At 28.1% G+C, this 18,146-nt stretch overlaps 1 protein-coding gene and 1 non-coding gene across 3 annotated transcripts in view; one reads left to right on the forward strand and one right to left on the reverse strand.

Moving 5' to 3' along the window:
- The window catches only part of LOC145195133 (uncharacterized), a 35,409-nt gene that overhangs the window by 10,726 nt on the left and 6,537 nt on the right, over window positions 1-18,146 (reverse strand). Inside the window, exons 2-22 of one of the 2 annotated variants that reach the window (XM_090070901.1) lie at window positions 16,096-16,210; window positions 15,317-15,490; window positions 14,775-14,881; window positions 14,547-14,684; window positions 14,151-14,377; window positions 13,733-13,754; window positions 11,386-11,455; window positions 10,950-11,028; window positions 10,301-10,326; window positions 10,005-10,182; window positions 5,641-6,152; window positions 4,979-5,147; window positions 4,416-4,583; window positions 2,376-4,323; window positions 1,614-1,705; window positions 1,238-1,364; window positions 1,059-1,154; window positions 784-850; window positions 650-710; window positions 406-529; window positions 85-264 (exon numbers count right to left, since the gene is read on the reverse strand). In XM_090070901.1, coding sequence (XP_089927027.1) covers window positions 85-264; window positions 406-529; window positions 650-710; window positions 784-850; window positions 1,059-1,154; window positions 1,238-1,364; window positions 1,614-1,705; window positions 2,376-4,323; window positions 4,416-4,583; window positions 4,979-5,147; window positions 5,641-6,152; window positions 10,005-10,182; window positions 10,301-10,326; window positions 10,950-11,028; window positions 11,386-11,455; window positions 13,733-13,754; window positions 14,151-14,377; window positions 14,547-14,684; window positions 14,775-14,881; window positions 15,317-15,490; window positions 16,096-16,210 — 4,680 coding nt within the window. Of the gene's footprint in view, window positions 1-84; window positions 265-405; window positions 530-640; window positions 711-783; window positions 851-1,058; window positions 1,155-1,237; window positions 1,365-1,613; window positions 1,706-2,375; window positions 4,324-4,415; window positions 4,584-4,978; window positions 5,148-5,640; window positions 6,153-10,004; window positions 10,183-10,300; window positions 10,327-10,949; window positions 11,029-11,385; window positions 11,456-13,732; window positions 13,755-14,150; window positions 14,378-14,546; window positions 14,685-14,774; window positions 14,882-15,316; window positions 15,491-16,095; window positions 16,211-18,146 lie in introns of both variants that reach the window. The other variant, XM_090070900.1, reaches the window with a different exon arrangement.
- On the forward strand, window positions 947-1,020 carry Trnan-guu (transfer RNA asparagine (anticodon GUU)). Its single transcript has one exon. It is a non-coding gene; the product is annotated as a tRNA-Asn (tRNA).

The raw sequence follows: 18,146 nt of genomic DNA on the forward strand, positions 1-18,146 counted from the left end.
TACGCTAATGAAAAAAACTAATTTAGATTTTAACAAAAAATCGAATTACTAAGCTAGTAAAACAAAGTTAATTGAAAATCTTACTTCGCAACTTTTAAATTTGATTTATCTAGTTGATCACTGAGCTGTTGACAAAGCTTTTCAGCAACCATCCGCCCCTCGCCCTCTTGATCAAGCTTGTATTTAACGCTGCGTAGCTGTAGATCTAAATCCAGCATACTTCTTTCCTTGTCTGAGTTCTCGTGGCTTAATAGTTCTATAGTTCTATGAATAAAAAAAATTCATAGTTAAATTTTACTGGAAATAGAAAACAACACATGTTTCAACAAGGGTTTTTATCTAAAAAACTAAACAAAAAAAACAAAAACAAAAAAATTAAAACAAAAATAAAAAACAAAACAAAACCTGTGCATTTCTGTAATATCGTATTCCATTTCTTTACTTAAATGATCTTGAACGGTAGATTTCTCAATGAACAGATTCAACTTAGATTTGGTCTCCTCTAGCTCTCTCTGCAAACCATCTATATCTGTTAAAACTAATGTCATTAAAATAACGTTTCGAGGCAAAAAATAAAATTAAAATACAAATACGCAACTTATCAAAATAATATTACAATAGTAACAATACAAAAAAATGCAAAAAATGCCTAGATTCTTCTTAGGAGTAGAAGTGTTTTTTAAGAAGTTGCTTGTTTCACCTTGAAGGTCCTAAACAAACAAATGAAATTAAAAACTGTTGCACTTAAAAATCATAAAAGTACTTTTGAAAATTCTCACTTACTAATAACATTGGATTTTTCCCAGTCGCATCCATATCAACGATAAAAAAATCCTCTGGTTCGACGTGCCTTAAATACAGAGTTGCATTAAAAATTTGTTATTTAAAAATGGAATGCACTAACTTTATCAAAATAAATAATTAATATTTTTGAATTTGGCCATGAGCTTCCGTGGCGCAATTGGTTAGCGCGTTCGGCTGTTAACCGAAAGGTTGGTGGTTCAAGCCCACCCGGGAGCGAAAATACTCTTTTCATTTTTAAAACAAATTTTACTTGCCTGCTTATCTCTTTAGAAGTCATAGCTAAAATTTTATTTCTCGCAACTTCTCTATGCATTTTGGACATAGCAAGACAATCTTCTAGCGTTTTGATACTTTAAAAAAAAAAGAAAAAAATTTTTTTTTTTAGAACTTATTGACATAGTAAATCTGTTTTCTTTAAATATAAGGATCAAACCTTCCAAAGAGTTTGTTAGGACTCTTTTCCATAGTGTGCATTTTCGGAAAATCATCCATCAATTCCTCGACATTACTCTGCTTGCCTTCAACAACAGCTAACGGATTTGTAACATCGCAAGATAAAGCTAGCAATTAAAGACATCTGGTTAAAAGTGATCAAAACATTCTTTTCAGCGTTAAATATAGTAATTTCCATCTTTCAAGCACGAGACTTAAGGTCTGTTTCCAAAAAAAATCTAGATAACTGTCATAAAACCGAACTTCGAATTTGAAGCATGACTTGAAATTTTAAGTTCGATTCTTTAATTGGGGCCTCACGCTGCAAAGAGTTATTCATTATTACTAAAGGGTAATGTAAACCGCATACTACATACCTGTTTTGTCTACATTTTGTTTACATTGCTGAAGGGTATTTTTTCTCAAAAATTCTTCTTTTTCTTTATAAACTTTTTCTAGCTCTCGCAATCTTCAAAATAAAAACGATATAAGCTAAATACAGATTTTTACAGATCTATTTTAAGTTGCAGGATTTAATATCACACTGAGAGATTAAATTGCACTCTGAAACTACTGAATAAAACCAGAGAAAAGGACGACATACCTAATTAAATAAGTTGGTTGTAACTAAACTTTATAAAGAATACGATCAGTAGATATAAAAATAGATTATTGGTTTGTTGATTATAAACTATAATAAAAATGGCGCATGTTCGATTAAAAATAGTCAAAAACGAACGAATTTGTTTGAAGACAACATAGCGCTTAGTTTAACGTATTTTCAGTGCAGCAGCGCATGACTTTGAGCGTTTACAAATGCGATGATGTCATCTGAGACAGATTATAATTTTAATCGAAAGCAACAAGTTCGTAACATTTAAAGGAGGGATATGAATTATTACGGTCCAAAGTGTACATTAGTCTCTATCAAAACAGCATTGACCGCTTAATATGAAAAGTGACAATTACGTTACTCGTACTATATAAAACAGTAAAAGTGATCATCACTGCATTGGAAAATATCTGTAATACCTTAAATAGTACTGTTATAGCCCAGCTTATTCTCTTCCTAACATATTACAAAAACATTATTCTATTGTTATTCTATTGCTGCTAGAACATTACATCTATGCACTTACTTTTGCTCCCAGGCCTCTTTTTCACGTAACTCTAATGTCGCTAACTCTTGTTTTTTATCCAGCTCCATTTTTGTAAGAACTTTAGTTAACTCCGATTCTCTCCTCTCTGCCTCTTTTTCGAAAGCCTGCTTTTGTTGGATTTCTTTGAGCTCTAAAAGTTTTTCTTTTTCAGCCAATTTCACTTCCATTTGCATGATTCTTTCTTTGAGCTGATTTTCGTGAATTTTGTGTTCAGTAGTTTCAATCAACAATGCTTTTAAATTCTCTTCGTGTTCCCTATGCAACTTGTCTTCTAAAACTTTCATATCTGCATATAACTTTTGTTTTAAAGTAGTCTCTTCGTTCTCAATTTTTGCAAGCAAATTTACTCTTAAAGCTGCTTCTTCTTTAGCTAAATTTTCCTTTAAGTTTTTTTCTTCTTCCTTCATTACTTGTAAAATATCCTTAAGTTTCTCATACTCTACTTCAAGTACCTTAAAATCTGAATTCAGCTTTGTTTCGTCTTCATTTTCCGTTGGTTTTTTCTGAAATTCAATTTGATTTTGCTTAAGCCTTTTCTCAAATTCTTCATCTTTGTCTTTAATAAGATCCTCTATTTCTTTCAATTTTTTACTCTCCATTTCAATCTTCAGCTTTTTTTCCATTTCTATAATATCAAATAGCTTCAACTCCACTTCATTTTTAGAATCAACCAAATCTTTTAATTTTTTTTGGTATTCTTTTATAAGCTCCTGGCTTGCTTGTTCTGCTTTTATCATCGATTGTATCGTTTCTTCTTTAGATGAAATTTCGTTTTTGTAACTAAGTTCCATTTCTAGTAACTGTTTTTTAAACGATTCTTTGCTTTTTAATTCAGAATGCAGCAAAACTTCCAATTCACCTAGTCTGGTTTCTTTCTCCAACAGCTGTGTCTTTAAAATCTGCTCTTCTTTAACAAACTTTTCTGTGCAAGACATTAACTCTTCTTCCTTTAACTGGACACTTTCAGCTTTCATAAGGAGTTCTTTCTGAAGTAATTTAACTTTTTCAAATTCTTCTTCAACATATCTTTCTTTTTCAGCTATTAAAAGTGAACTTGGGTGTTCTATAACTTCTACTTTTTTTTGTTCATTGTGAAATCTTCCGTTAGAAATCTCATTAACTTTTTCAAATGGATTCTCTTTTTCTTTCTTTACTTGAATTGTATATTTTTCTTCTTCATTATACTTACTGGCTTTTGTTTCAACTTCGTTGGCTGCTTTTTTCTTATTTTCAACTTCTGGCAGATCAAACTTCACTGTTTTACATACCATATTGTTGAAAACAGATTCATGAGATTTTTCTTTAGTAACTACTTCAGCACTCTCTTTTTTAGCTATATGAAAATGTTCTTTTGGTTCAATTGAACTTACATGACTATTGCGGTCAAGTTTTGGTGATAGATACCTTTGTTCCTTGCTGCTATTTTCGATCTCTTCACTAAATTTTGAACCTTCACTTTCATTGCTTAAACTAAAATCATCAAAACTGTCTGAATGATTTCCTTTTAATTCCTGATCAACATCATCACTTAACTCACTGTTTGTAGGAAATATAGTAGATTCAGGTTTTTGAATTCTGACTTCAATTTTTTCACCACCCGCTTTAATATGCTGCTTATACAAAGAATCCAAATTTGAATTCTTACAGTTCTCTTTTTCAATATCCTCTCCATCACTAAGAAGGTCGCCTCCAGCGCTTAAAACACTGGATTCAATAGAGCTATCTAAAATCATTTCCACTATTTCTTTTTTTATTTGATTAGCAACTTGCTCTAAATCAGCATTATTTTCATTTTTAACATCATTACCATCCTTTTTTTTTCTAACTTGATCTTCTTTTAAATAATCTAATGATTGTACTGACTTATTTATAACAATTGAAGCAGGAGCATGAAGGATGGATTCATCACCATTCATCTTTACACTCTCTAAAATAAATAAGATAAGTAAATCAACAAATGACTATTATTTTTTAAAAAATATTTCTTTTTGAAACTACTTGTAAAAGAACTGTTCTTACTTTTTTGCTGATTAATTTTGTTAAATTCTTTTCTCTTGCGTTGCTCAATTTCCCATTCTGATTCTGATTCTTCTTCCTCAGTGCTTGTGAAAATTCCTAATGCAATCAAACTCTTTTTCCGGTCATCAGCTCCATTTCTTTTATTTTCTTCCTTTTTAGGATATTCATCTAGTTAGAAATGTAACCAATTTATCTTTTAACATTAAATGATCAATAACAATAAATTTAAATGATCCACCTGCTGCTTTATATTTTTAAAATGAGGCTTTTTTTCAGGTTCTTTTTTACTTAATGTTTTATTTTAAAATAAAAAATATAGCATTTTTTTTTTTATCGGAAAAGAAAACTCATAAATTTTAAAAATCTAGAATTGCTGAAATATTATTGTAATATTGTAATATTATTGTAAGCTTTAATATTGTAATATTATTTAATATTGTAATATTATTGTAATATTGTAATATTATTGTAAGCTTTTATTAAAATATAAACTACAAATACTATTCAAAATATCTATTCTCAATTTATTATCAGGTCAATTGGAATTTTTAGTTGAGCAATACCTTTTGATGCTTGCGCCTTTTCATTTGAAGAAACTTTTATGGGAGAACTTGTTGGTTTTACAGGAGAAAGCAGAATATCTAGATCATTATCTGAATCATCATCATTAACGCCAATTAAAATGTTGTTATTCTTTATTTGATCATTGTTATTGTTAATTCTTTCAGGTAACTAAAATGAATAAAAGAAAATAAATTTAAATAAAAACAATTTTTTAATGTTCCTTACTACAGAAAATATAACAGCTAGCATGCATTTTAAAACAGCATAGATGCCAAACCCAAATTGGTTGCTAATCCAATAGATTTCTCTTATAATAATCAACATTAGCAGCTTGACTTTTAAGAACTTCATGTTTCAGTTAGGAAAAGTTGCTTCCAAGATCAACAAACAATATAAAAACACTTAAATAAAATCAGTTTCATCATCCATACTTTAAATCTGCTGTTTTTAAAGATTCCTTTTTCAATTTACACAGTATAAAATAGTTAAATTCTAACCTAGTAATTATTCCTAAATCATTAATTATTTTTTAACTTGCATAATATATTACTTCAGGGAGATAAGACAAGAGCAACTTCAATTAGTTCAAAAGTAACTTTTCATAAAATCTTAGAATATAATGAATGTATAAAACCTGCATAAAATTTTTAAAAGTAAATACCTCTTTGTGTTCATTGGTACTGTCTTCATCATCTGACAATTTAAACTTAAACTTGTTTCCCTGTTCATTTGAATGTGATTGAATAGCTTCAGATTGCTCACTATCCCAGCTTGAGTCTTCATTGTCTTCAAAAATTGAATTCCCCTCTAAATTGTTAGCAGGATTATCAATTTTCTCTATCGTTCTATCTTTATGAAGAAGTTTAGTTTCATCATTGATTTTAAAACCTACATCAGTAAGGTCATTTTGATGCATGGAACTATTTTCCATTTCACTGTCATCACTGTCCCATTTTGAATCTGTTGGACCAATGGAAATATCAGCATTATTTTTACTTTCATCATGGTTTAAAAATTTATTTTCTATCTCACCCTCATCTATAAGGTCATGATTTGACCTATTGAAATCACTTATTGGTAAATCACTAAAGTCACTAGCATCAGATTGTGACAAGGAGTTTCCTTCAAAATCTGCTTGGATTGCAGGAATAGTTGGTTCAACTGGTTTTAAAACTAAAACACAAAAAATATTTTTTTTTTACTAAATATTGGAAAAAACAACTTATATACACACATAGTCATAATAACAGATAGTCTGGCCAGTTAATCCACTTTTGCAAGATTCTATTGTTTTCAAACAATAGAAGTTAAAATTTTGAATTTACGTTGAAAATAGTTAATTTATTGTGCCCAGTCTACTAACTAGTGCACAAAAATCTAAAAAATGGCAAACTTTGGAGAGGAACAGTTCATTGATTCTCTTATGTTAGATCTAGAATCAGACATTTTTTTTTGAAAAAAGTAAGTTTCTTAATGATGTCGATGCTTTTCTTACAGAAATTGAGAATGGAAGCGTTTCAATTAACTTTAACTGCCAGCAGTGTGTGAAAAAATGCAAATCAGAGAAAGGACTCAAACATCACATAACAACAAACCACTTTAAAATTCTTCAACACTGCAAAGAAATGCAGCAACTGATATTAAGCGTGCATGTACTGCAGAAGAGTTCACAACTTTCATTAAAAAAAGCATTAAATTTGTGGAAAACGATCTTTTCTACCCTCCATATATCAGAGATGAGCTTTCAAGGTACAGTTTCTCAGAAGATGATGCAAAGCATTGATTTGATCTAACAAAGGAAGTTATTGAAAATTTTAATGGTGATGCAAAAGTTTTTTATTCACAATTTTACTAAGTTGCTGGTCAGAAAGGTTTTATGAAAAATCTCACAGATAAAACCTCAACTCTTATAGGATATGACCTTGCAAATCACATTTTGGCTCACTTGACTAAGTCTAAAAATGCCACCTCAGTTTTAGTTATTGATGATGAAATTAAATTTACAAATAAAGAAAAAAGTTTAATTGAATATTTGGGTGGGTATGTATTTAGTACTTTTTATTGAAGGATATGTTATTCAAAAAATTGACAAACCAGATTTGACAAGAAACACTTTCAATTTTGTTGGCTGGAAAAATTGTAGAAAATAATTCTAATTATTTTGACAAGTATAATCATGATACTAATAAAAAATTTACTAGTTTAAAAAATTGAGGTGGTCTTTGGTTTATATCATCTGATGCTTTGTCACTATTTAAAGTAGCAGGAATAGCATTTAGAAAATCAACAATAATTTTAAGTAAAAATGTTGACTGCAGAGTTGCTTAAAGATGTTGGGGTTTTATCTCACTTCTCAAAAATTTGCAATATTTCTTCTACCAAAATATCTGAAGAATTGTCTCTCAATCTTCTAGACTATCTTTCAACTCTTTATATTTGTGTTCGCTCATTTTATTATTCAAAGGACCTTGTAAATTTGCATAAAATCAAATCTAAGAACAAAAGAACAAATTCGTTAAGAAAAGAAATTGAGAAAGGATCTTTGAACTCCACTGAATAGTTTAAATAAAAAATAGACATTAGAAAAGGTTATTTTCATAGTCATAAATGTCATTAAAAACATATTCTTGCGTAGGAACTATATTGCAGCATGATGGAGAGATGCAATCATTAATAAAGTGAAAACCAAATGAAGTTAAGTAAGTTCTTATTTTAAGTATCAAATGCTATATAATTAAAAGTAGTTTAATATTTATTTATTTTTATTATTTTATTAAAATAAGTTTATTAAAATAATTTTGAAATAAATAATGTTAAGAATTTTATTTTAGCCTCTCCTTTCTTTGTAACACAACTTCAACTTAAGAGATCACTTTTCAGTCTCCTAGAGAATTTTAAAGGTTAACAATGTACCTTTTGATGCCCCACTTACCTTTAGTTTCCACATGCAAATTACTCTAATCGTCACATGCGCAGTGTAAGACATGGTGGCAACAAAAAGTTAAGTCAAAAAATCATTTCATCTCACTATTATATTTCTTAATAAAAAATAGTATTCAAGACTTGGGAACCCTTTTTGCAAATACTAAGGACAAATGTGTATATATATATATATATATATATATATATGTGTGTGTATATGTGTATATATATATATATATATATATACATTTATATATATATACACACAATTATTTTATACAAACAATGCCTTTATAAGGTTTGTGGCTATGAGTATAGCCGTTTTTGATTTCCTTCTTTTGATGAGTTCATTTTTTGTTACAACTTCAGCGTGGTAATTTCTATTTGGTAAAGGTCTTTGGTTCTGGATTATTATCAAGACTATTAGTTCCTATAATTGGTAACCTAACGTTTTCTAAGGAGAGATTTGGGCAAGTGTGAAGGCCATAGTTTAGATCTTTATAGAATAATTCAGATATCTGATTCCAGAAAATGTAATTATCAGTATTCCACATATATGACGTCTTTGTTTACAAACAGTGTGCACCAGTTAGTAGACTGGGTTCTAAAAAAACTCTAACAATAAGATAATAAAAAAACGCTCTTCAACTGGCCAGACTATGTATTTTATGACTATGGTACACATAACAGCTTGTACAACAATAACAATAATTTTTTGACACACTAATTTATAATATTTAAATAGTATATGGAACAAAAAAAACTAAAAAACAAATTCTGAAAAATTGTTAAATTCCAGTTTTTGCTATATCAGAAAACAATTCATAAAATCTATTTACTACTATAATTATCATATTCTTCTTATTATAAATTTAAAACAATTTACTGCCACATTTTTGAACAACAACAAAACAAGGTTCAGGCAATCATAAAGGGTCATGCATTTTTTTTTCTTCTTCAAACCATCCTATTATAATAAATACATTTGTGAGATTTTTATACAGTTCAAATACTAACTGATGTGACTTATTCTCCTTCTAATAGTTGTAACATTCAATAGTAACAGACAATAGTAAGTAATATTCACAGCTATTCTGTTCAGAGAACCTATAAACCATAATCTCAGGTACAAAAAGATTACATTAAGTACAAACAGATTGTATTTCTAATATTTTTAAAACATTTTTGTATACTTTTGTAAATTTTTTAAACATTTCTAAAATGTTTCTCAAATGTTTAGCAACATTCCAAAGGGAATTAGTGTTTACCTAACAATTTTCTTTAATCTAGTTAGCCTGTTAAAGAAACCTTGAGCTTAATTGAAGTAGTATTACAAAATATGTAGCAAAAAATCTTTTTAAATCTAAATTTAATTTAATTCTGAATTCTTCTTTACTTTAATCTTCATGCTGGAAAAATTCTTAGTGGTATTCAGATCCATCCACAGTTGTGTTTGCTTTGGCAAACTGACAGCTCTACTCCATGTGATGGGAAGGAGATAATTAAGAACCTTATTTACTGTCAAGGCAGAAGAAGTCCAGTATTAAACCAAAGATAGAACTATGTATTTCACCCATTCATAGCTCACATTCAAAAGGTCTTTGAATTAAAATTCATACTTTTGCTGTATGGATAGTGATAATCAATAGAATTCTGATTTTTCCCCATGACATATATTTAAGAGCCATTAAATGTTGATTTTTATGTTGATTATCTGGTCCTTTGGTACCATTGATAATTTTGGGACCAAGTTTTGAAAGCTAGTGTAGTTTTTTATTGTGGAACCCTTTAAAATCATTTAAGGAATTAATACTTTGCAAATTGCAATTTTACATGACTCAGTCAAACACAAGAGTTCCTTTTTTCCTGAATATTCTTATAATTTAATTATTATCAAAGATTATTGTCAAAGAAGAATAGTCTTTAAATTACATAAATCAATCATTAAAGAGAGGATAATTTAATTCAGATAAAAAAAACTGGAGTATATTGAGTCATAAAAACTGACATACAACCAATAGCTTCAAGAAAAATCATGTTAATGGATGCCAAACTTGTCAGGAAGCTTTTGGAATTAAGATTCAAAAAAACTGCAAAAAGTACCTTTTTCATTACTAACTGCTTTCGTAATTGGTTCATTAAGTTTTTTTCCTTGCTTCAATGGTACCTTTAATGGTATATCATTTTTCATGGACAGCTTCAATAGTGGATCATTTTTTGTTTCTCCAATTAGTGGTGGAATATTTTTTTTTGATACAACCAGGGGTGAACCATTGATACCCTTTTCAGAAATTAAATTTGTTTTTGATATATAAAAAAATTATATCAAAATTACAGCAGACAAAAAAACTGTGTTAAACTACCAAATTTAATCAAAAAGTAACAAAACTTTTACTTACAGCATCTAGTTTCTTAGTTTCTGTATCTAAAGATATGGAAAAGTTACTACCATTAAGTAAAAGTAACATTTGAACTTTTTTTTTTTTTGCTTCTCATTTAATAAACTATAACTTTTGTAGAGTTAATAAGAGTCTTTAAATGTGCAATTGAACACCTTTGTATTTTTCAAAAAGTATATATTTTTGTCACATATTTTATATCAGGGTTATGATTACTACTACTTTCATTGTTTGAATCACTCATTTCCCTTTTTATTTATCTTTTATATTTTTTTTTTTTAGATATACTTATCAGATATTTATATTATTAGATACACAAATAACAATTACAAGAGACAGTTTGTAAACAAATAATGCAATGACACTGTTATTGCAACAACATTATTAGCTAAGAAATTCTTAACTATAAATATGGGTTGTACTGAATTATTTAGAACTAAAATAGCAATATTTGTGGTTAGAAAAAATGGTTAATAGTTTAAGAACTTTTCTTACACTTATTCAATAGAACTTTCTGAGTGCATTCTTATTCTGAGTGCAGAAATGAAAACAACTCACACCATCAAAAAGAGAACTCTTGGTTTTAATTGATTTGCTTTATGAAGAGATTAATATAATATAAACTTTGAGGAGCAAAAGACTGACTTACCACTTAATTGATTAAATGGAGGATCCTTGTCAAACTGATTTTTTCTTATTAATTTTGAAAAGTTCAATCCCTTTGGTTTCTAAACAAACATACAAAGTAAATTTAACATTGTAGCTACACTTCCACATTAAAATACAATTATTTTAGAAGATCTTGAAGCAAAATAATGATCAGTAAGTAAAAATAACATTAATATACCAGCATGCAGGTGTGTACTATTTTAATAAAGATACTTTACTTCTTTCAAATGAAATTTGAATATTTTTTATTAACTTAAAACAAAGTAGATAAAAATGTAAATTAACATTTACAAAAACTTCATTTAATGACAAAAATAAGTTAATAATATATTTTTGTAATTCAAATGTTAAGTAATAAAAGTGTATATTCAAATTTATTTTTATTTAAGAAACTTTTGCAGAAAAAAAAATGTTACTTTTTGCAACTCAGAAAGGTTTTCGGAAACTGAATCTGCCCAGGAGTTTTCACCAACATCATCTGAATTGCTGAAAGAAAATAAATGTTTAGTGCAATATTTAATGCAATTTTTAATTCAATAGATTTTAGTATAAGTGATTTTAAGAGGTTAGTGATTTCCTTGCAACTTGCATCAGAGTTGTTTTTGAAAGCCAAACAATAAAACATTTTCAAATCTATTTCACTGTGAAAAAGCTTTGCAAAATTGATTACTTTCTCTGAAAATCATTAAGAGTGTGTAAGACTACTATCATTATTAGTATAAATAAAAATGACAACTAAACATAAAAAGAGCAAGATGTAATTTCTGAAACTGTTCCTTATTATCACAACATCCTCTTGATTCATTAAGATGGTATATAAACTTTTAAATTAATAAAAAAAAGTTTGCATGAAAGGTATTAGTTTACTAAAAAATGGTACACATAGCTGTATTCAAAATTTCACAAAAGTTAGTTGATATTTTGACCCTAATCAGTTAAATTTTTATTCTTCACACAACACAAAAATGTAACAACATCTTTTGTTGTGTTACAAATTAAGTAATATTGAACAGGAACTTCACCATTTTTTATAAACAATAAAAAATTAAAATTAAAAGTTCACACTCTAGTAAGTTCCAAAAAATAGTCCAAAATTCTAATGATAAATAGAAAATAAGCAAAGTATTTGACTATTTTAGGGTGAAACCCTTTTTTTGATCTCAGTTATGCAATTCAACTTTGATGTTTTTGTTTGCTGAGCTTAATTTATCAAACTGAGAAATCTTCTCTTAAGTAAGGAAAAAAAAATGTGACTTTATTTTTATTTGAATTAACTATAAAACTAAATACTCTAATAACAGGTTCCAAGTGTGTTGTCAGCTGTTTTGGAGCCATTCAGTTTAATGATATGTACCATAATGGCGATCAATTGATATGTTGAAGGCAAACTTTTGATTGTAAAGCACACCCAATACTTAATTCAATCAAATTATTTGTTCCACTTACTGCTTTAACATTTGTATAAAAACTATCACATTTCAAGGCTTCAATTTAATCAATTTATTGTTGTTGTTGAAGAAACTGTTTAGTTTTACCATCAGCTGGCAGTACATGATCCAGGAACTTTCTTGTCAGAAAGTGAAACAATTACAATATTTTCCTCAAGAACTCAACACCTTTGCTTCTGCTATCTGTTGTAGATTTCTTATTTGATCCTTCAAACCAATTTTTATGATACTAATAGTATTAATTTACTTAGTGTCATCTGGAAATCAGAGTCTGAACACTCTGGGCTTTTAGGACAGACTTCTTACTTCATCTATTGGTTAATCAATATCCTCATCAGTTTCCATACTCTCAGAAGCAACAACTTAAGAGTAAAATTCTTTTCATTGCTGTTCCTGTGTACCACTAACACCTTCAATTTTCTTTTTTGACTTCCTCTTTTATCTCCCAAATTCTAAGGCACATTATCATTATCAGCAACTTCAACTAAACCAGAAATTCATTTACAAAACTCAACTTTCTTACTTTTTAAAAAATCAGAAAGATAAGTCATTCACACACTTTGAATTCTTGCATCATCTGTGAGCTGATACTTAGATTATACTTTAATACTTTTCATACACTTTGAGAACACTGACTTTAATTGTGTCTTTAAGAAGGACGCATGTTTGTAAATTCTTTCAATTGATGACACAACAATCTTTGTTATGATATAATTGAGTGATTACTTTTTTGGAGAATTTCTATCATTGATTTTTGTTTCTTATAAAAGCTTTTAACAATTACTAATTCCATAGGAATTAAATTTACATGCAACTTTACTGGTTGATCTAATACAAGCTGATCAATAGTCATTCAGGTAGATACTTTTAATGAAGTTCACATCATAACCTCCAAAAAAGAAAGAATATTTAGAATAAAGAATTTTACAAAGCATCCTAAGAGAAGAACATGCATCAAATAAAGGTGTTACACATTTTTACTGTTTTAAAAGATATTGAAATTTATGCTATAAATTATTTCAATGCTTAGTAAAAAATATTGTTGCTTTTTCTTGTCATGTGAAGACTGAAATTTCAATTTAAATGAGAAGGGTCAAGATATCGACCAATTTTCATGAAATTTTGATTTCAAGAAAACTGAAGTAAACTAACACCTTTGGAGCAGATATTTTCAAAAAAAAAAAAAAAAAAAAAGAACCATCTTAACAAACATAGTATTTCAATCCATTATGCCTGATTTGTCTTAGCTTAAAAATAAAGAAAAGCTTAAGAAGATAATGTATTTAAAAAATATATAGCCACATTTTAAAGTCACCTTTCTTCAGATTTCTCCTTTACTAAAAAAAAAGATAACAATAATTATTAAATTAAATAATTGTTTAATAAAAAACATTGATTAATATTAAATAAAGGAGTTATTTATTAAAATAAGAAAAATCTTTCTTTTAACACCATTTTTTTTTTTCCTTAAAATTAGCAGCAAGATGGAACTCAATTTTACATGTTTAAAAAACATAAACAATATCAATTGAATGACAAATGTTGATGCAGTGTTACTACTGAAATAAAAACTATAAAGAAAACTATATTGAATTTTATTGGAAATATTTGCAAAAAAAGTTTGGCAAGCAACTATCAACATTAAGTTTATGGCTCTAACTAAAAAGTAAACAAATTAATACAGACATGATTACTAATTCCTTACAATTTGTGAACAAAATTAAAAGGTTTACCTTCAACATTAACAGCAGGTCCTCCAAATATAGATTTTGTGGGAACCACAGCAGTGGCAATGCTAAAAGCTGACCCACAAGATTGAGATGAACCAGTAAGAGAGAACATTTCATTAAGTGATTTAGCAACTGGAGAAAAGAGTGCTTCTTTTGACAAAGGAGATTCTCTTCTAGGAGATACTTGCTTACTTGTCTTCATACTATGATCTTTAAGAATGGCACAAATTCTAGATTTAAAAAATGCAAACTAACAATTAAAACATGATGTCTTGATCCAGAATAAGAACAAATTGTGTTCACCATAGAAACAAGAGTATGTAACTTTCCTCTTCAATCACCCTTAATAGTCACATAATTAGGGAAACTCCTAAAGCAAATCCAAAATGAAATAAGTACCCTGGGTTTTTGTAGCTTTCAGCTAACTGATAAGCAGTCAATCCATCTTTATCAACCAATGAGACATCAGCATTATTTTCAAGTAAGAGTTCAACAATATCCTCATGACCATCAATGCATGCTGCCATTAGTGGTGTTCTGTTGACAATTTATGTAACATTAAAAAAAATAGATACTGAAGAAACAACAAACAAATTTCATATTCATAAAATATAAAACTTTAAATACCTTTTTTGAGAATCAATGCAGTTAACCGCCACATACTCAGTTAATAGGAAGTCTGCAAAATCTTTGTTACCTAGGGCACAGCACAAGTGAAGTGGTGTGACTAGATTCTAAAAATAGAATAAAAAATTTGTTAAAATGTATTATTTCACTTAAACTGCAACATGGTAGCATAAGAAGTTTAGAGATTTCAATTCTCTGAATTTTTGTAAAACTCATTTTAGTCTTAATTTTTTTTTTTTTTTGAGTTTGAGAAACTGCTTTTTTTTTAAATAATACTTTTAATTTAAGACAGTCTTGATGCTCTTTCAAGCCTTTCATTTTTCCAATAACATTTTTTCCTCATAGAACTTCTATTACCTTATTTAAATGAAAAAAAAAAAGAATTTTGAAACTTTTCAAAAAATATTTCAGTTGTAATAATATAGCTTAAAATATTATTTATGAATTTTTCAAATTCATTTCTAATTTGAAAAACTCATAAATATACTTTTCTCAAAAAATTAATTCTGACAAAATAAAATGTATATTTAGGAACTACATACCTTATCTCTGACATCAAGTTTTGCATCGCGGTCAGCTAACATCATTCCGATTTCAATATTGCCTTGTGCAGCAGCAATATGCATGGCAGATACATGATTCAAATCAAAAACATTTGTTTCAGCACCATGTTTTAAAAGGCATTCAACAATTTTTGCATTATTTTGTTCACATGCCTATATTTAATGAGATTTTTTTTGTGAAGAAAAGGCAATTTAAAACCTATTACTAATAACTAATTACAAAGTAACTAAAAGCTGAAGGCTAATATCAACAAGTATATATGCAAATCAATAGAAGAAATTGCTCAATTAGCTATTTTATAAAAAAGATTAAAGAATGTATTGTTTACAGACTTCATGAAGAACTAGAACAATGTTTCTCAATGTGAAATCCCTGTCCCACAAGGTGGTAAGAGTTTGAATAAATGATATGGAAACTCTCAGTTTTATTAGTTAACAGTTTAATTTGTGATAATTTCACAAATTATGTGCATATTACATATGGACATTTGAAAAAGTTTAAAGGGAGGAGGCAGAGAAAAGCATGGCACCAAAAAGATTAGGAAACATTATTACAAATTGTTAATGGGCACAAACATGGTGACAATTACAACTCAAATCTCACTGCATGCCATGAAATTCTTCAGGTAGCAAAATTCAAAAATTTGCATACTGAGTTTATGTTTTTAGTTAGTACTGCATAAACATAACCCATAGAGTCTTGATGTGGAGACATTAACTATATAAAATCATATAAATGAATTTTCTTAAATTTTCACCTTCATCAATGGTGTTTTTCCCTCTGCATCGCTCATATTAACATTTGCACCATTTGAAAGAATAAATTCAGTAATGGTTTCAAAACCTTGAGCACATGCCAAATGAAGCACTGTTCTAAAATAAATCTAAAAATCTGAATATCTAAAAACACTCAATAAAAAACATAAATAAAAACATCATTACTTAAGTGTGATATATGAAACAATTAGAGAAAAATAAATAAAACAGACTAATATAATAGTCTGTTTCAAAAAAAAAGTTTTTTTAGAAATAGTTTGCATAAGTCTTTAAGATATCTAGAGATACATAATGCCTGAAAAAATCTGACTTATCTCAATAAAAAAGCTTAATGCCTTAAACATTTCTAAAATATCAAATTTAGTATTGTTGAAAGTACTGCATTTTGCATGTTTAATTTTACGAAAACTGTGAAATATTACTTTGTTTATTTAATCCTCACAGTAATTTTAACAAAACTAAGTCTAAGTTAAGATGTATAACATAATTGCCAGATAAATATTATGGGAATAATTATGATTGATAAACAAAATGTCAGAAGTTATTTTTGATAAATAAGGGAAAAAGTAAAGGGAAAAAGTAAAGTAAAAAATGCTACTATTTGTAACACCTCTGTTCAAACTGTTCTAGTGGTATTTTATTTAACAAAATATTGGACTAAATAAGAACAGAAAATGTTTGGTGAATTATGATTAATCAATCTTTTCATGATTTTCTCTAAACAATTCTATAATACTTTGATCAATGCATGGCTTTGGGAGTCTTAATCCTAAAAAAACTCCACCATATTAAGCAATCCATATTATTGCAACTATTATTGATATACATAACATTGAACTATTAATAAGTTCTCTGCAAACCAAACAAAGAAAACTGAAGCAATTACTCTTGGAAAAAAACAATATAAATTCTTTTGACCAGCTATATATATTACTATCATTATTATTATTATTGTTATTATTATTATTATTATTATTATTATTATTATTATTATTATTATTATTATTATTATTATTATTATTATTATTATCATTACTATTAACAGGAAAATACTCAATTGAGTTATAAACTAAAGTAATGGAAATCTGTTTTAAAAGTCACCATTTAATTATTGTAACTAAGGAAATTTTAGTAAGCACATTTGCTTATCTATTATGATTTTTTGATACAGGATAAACCAATTTACAATATCACTTTCTTTTTTTACAAACTCGTAAAGTAATGTGACGGATATATCTGCTCAGTAATATCCTTGTAAGAGGTGCTCTGCCTCTTTTTCTTAAACTTCTTTTTTTGAGGAGACTTTTTTGAAATTTTATTGAAAATTAGCTACAGGTTAACACTTTTTGGGTGTCAACTGGCATTAGGAACCATCAGTGACTTCATTAAAAAGTACATATGGTTTGGATATCTAAAAAACAGCTAAGATCAGGAGCAAAGTGCAAAACAACACCCAGAATTGAACAACTAGCTGTCCAGATGAAAAAGAACTTAGAATTCCAGTGAGCCTATTTACTGTTTGATACTGATTGAAAGAGAGTTAAAGCAAGAGTTCCATGCAAGAAGCTTGTATTTGCTAAGAAATATGTAAAAATACTGTAATCATACTTGAATATTTTGTGGATAGACAAGTTAATTTTCATTTTGTGAAACCCAATTAACCTCAACAAGTATGGAGAAAGGATGACAAAGCATTCAAACTCAGTTGCATTTGAGGAACAGTGAAATTTGCAGGAGAGAATGCTATGGTATGAGGATTAATAGCTTGGAATGGAACAATAAAGTTGGAGTTTATTGATGGAATTATGGACTCTAAGTTTTATGTCAATATTCTCAATAAAATACTTCTCGTCTCAACTTGAAAACTGAGAATGGAAAACATTTTAATCTTTCATTAAGACAACAACTCCAAGTATATATTAAAGAAAGCAAAAAAAAATTTTTGTCCAGAAACAGATTAAGTTACTGAATAACTGACTTAAAGTCTACATCTCAACCTAATTGAACACCTATAGGTATTCTGGATCAAAAA

This window comes from Hydra viridissima, unplaced genomic scaffold, assembly GCF_058129835.1.
Source record: "Hydra viridissima isolate aposymbiotic clone 2 unplaced genomic scaffold, HvirCarnegie_v1 scaffold_13, whole genome shotgun sequence".
Lineage (NCBI taxonomy): Eukaryota > Metazoa > Cnidaria > Hydrozoa > Anthoathecata > Hydridae > Hydra > Hydra viridissima.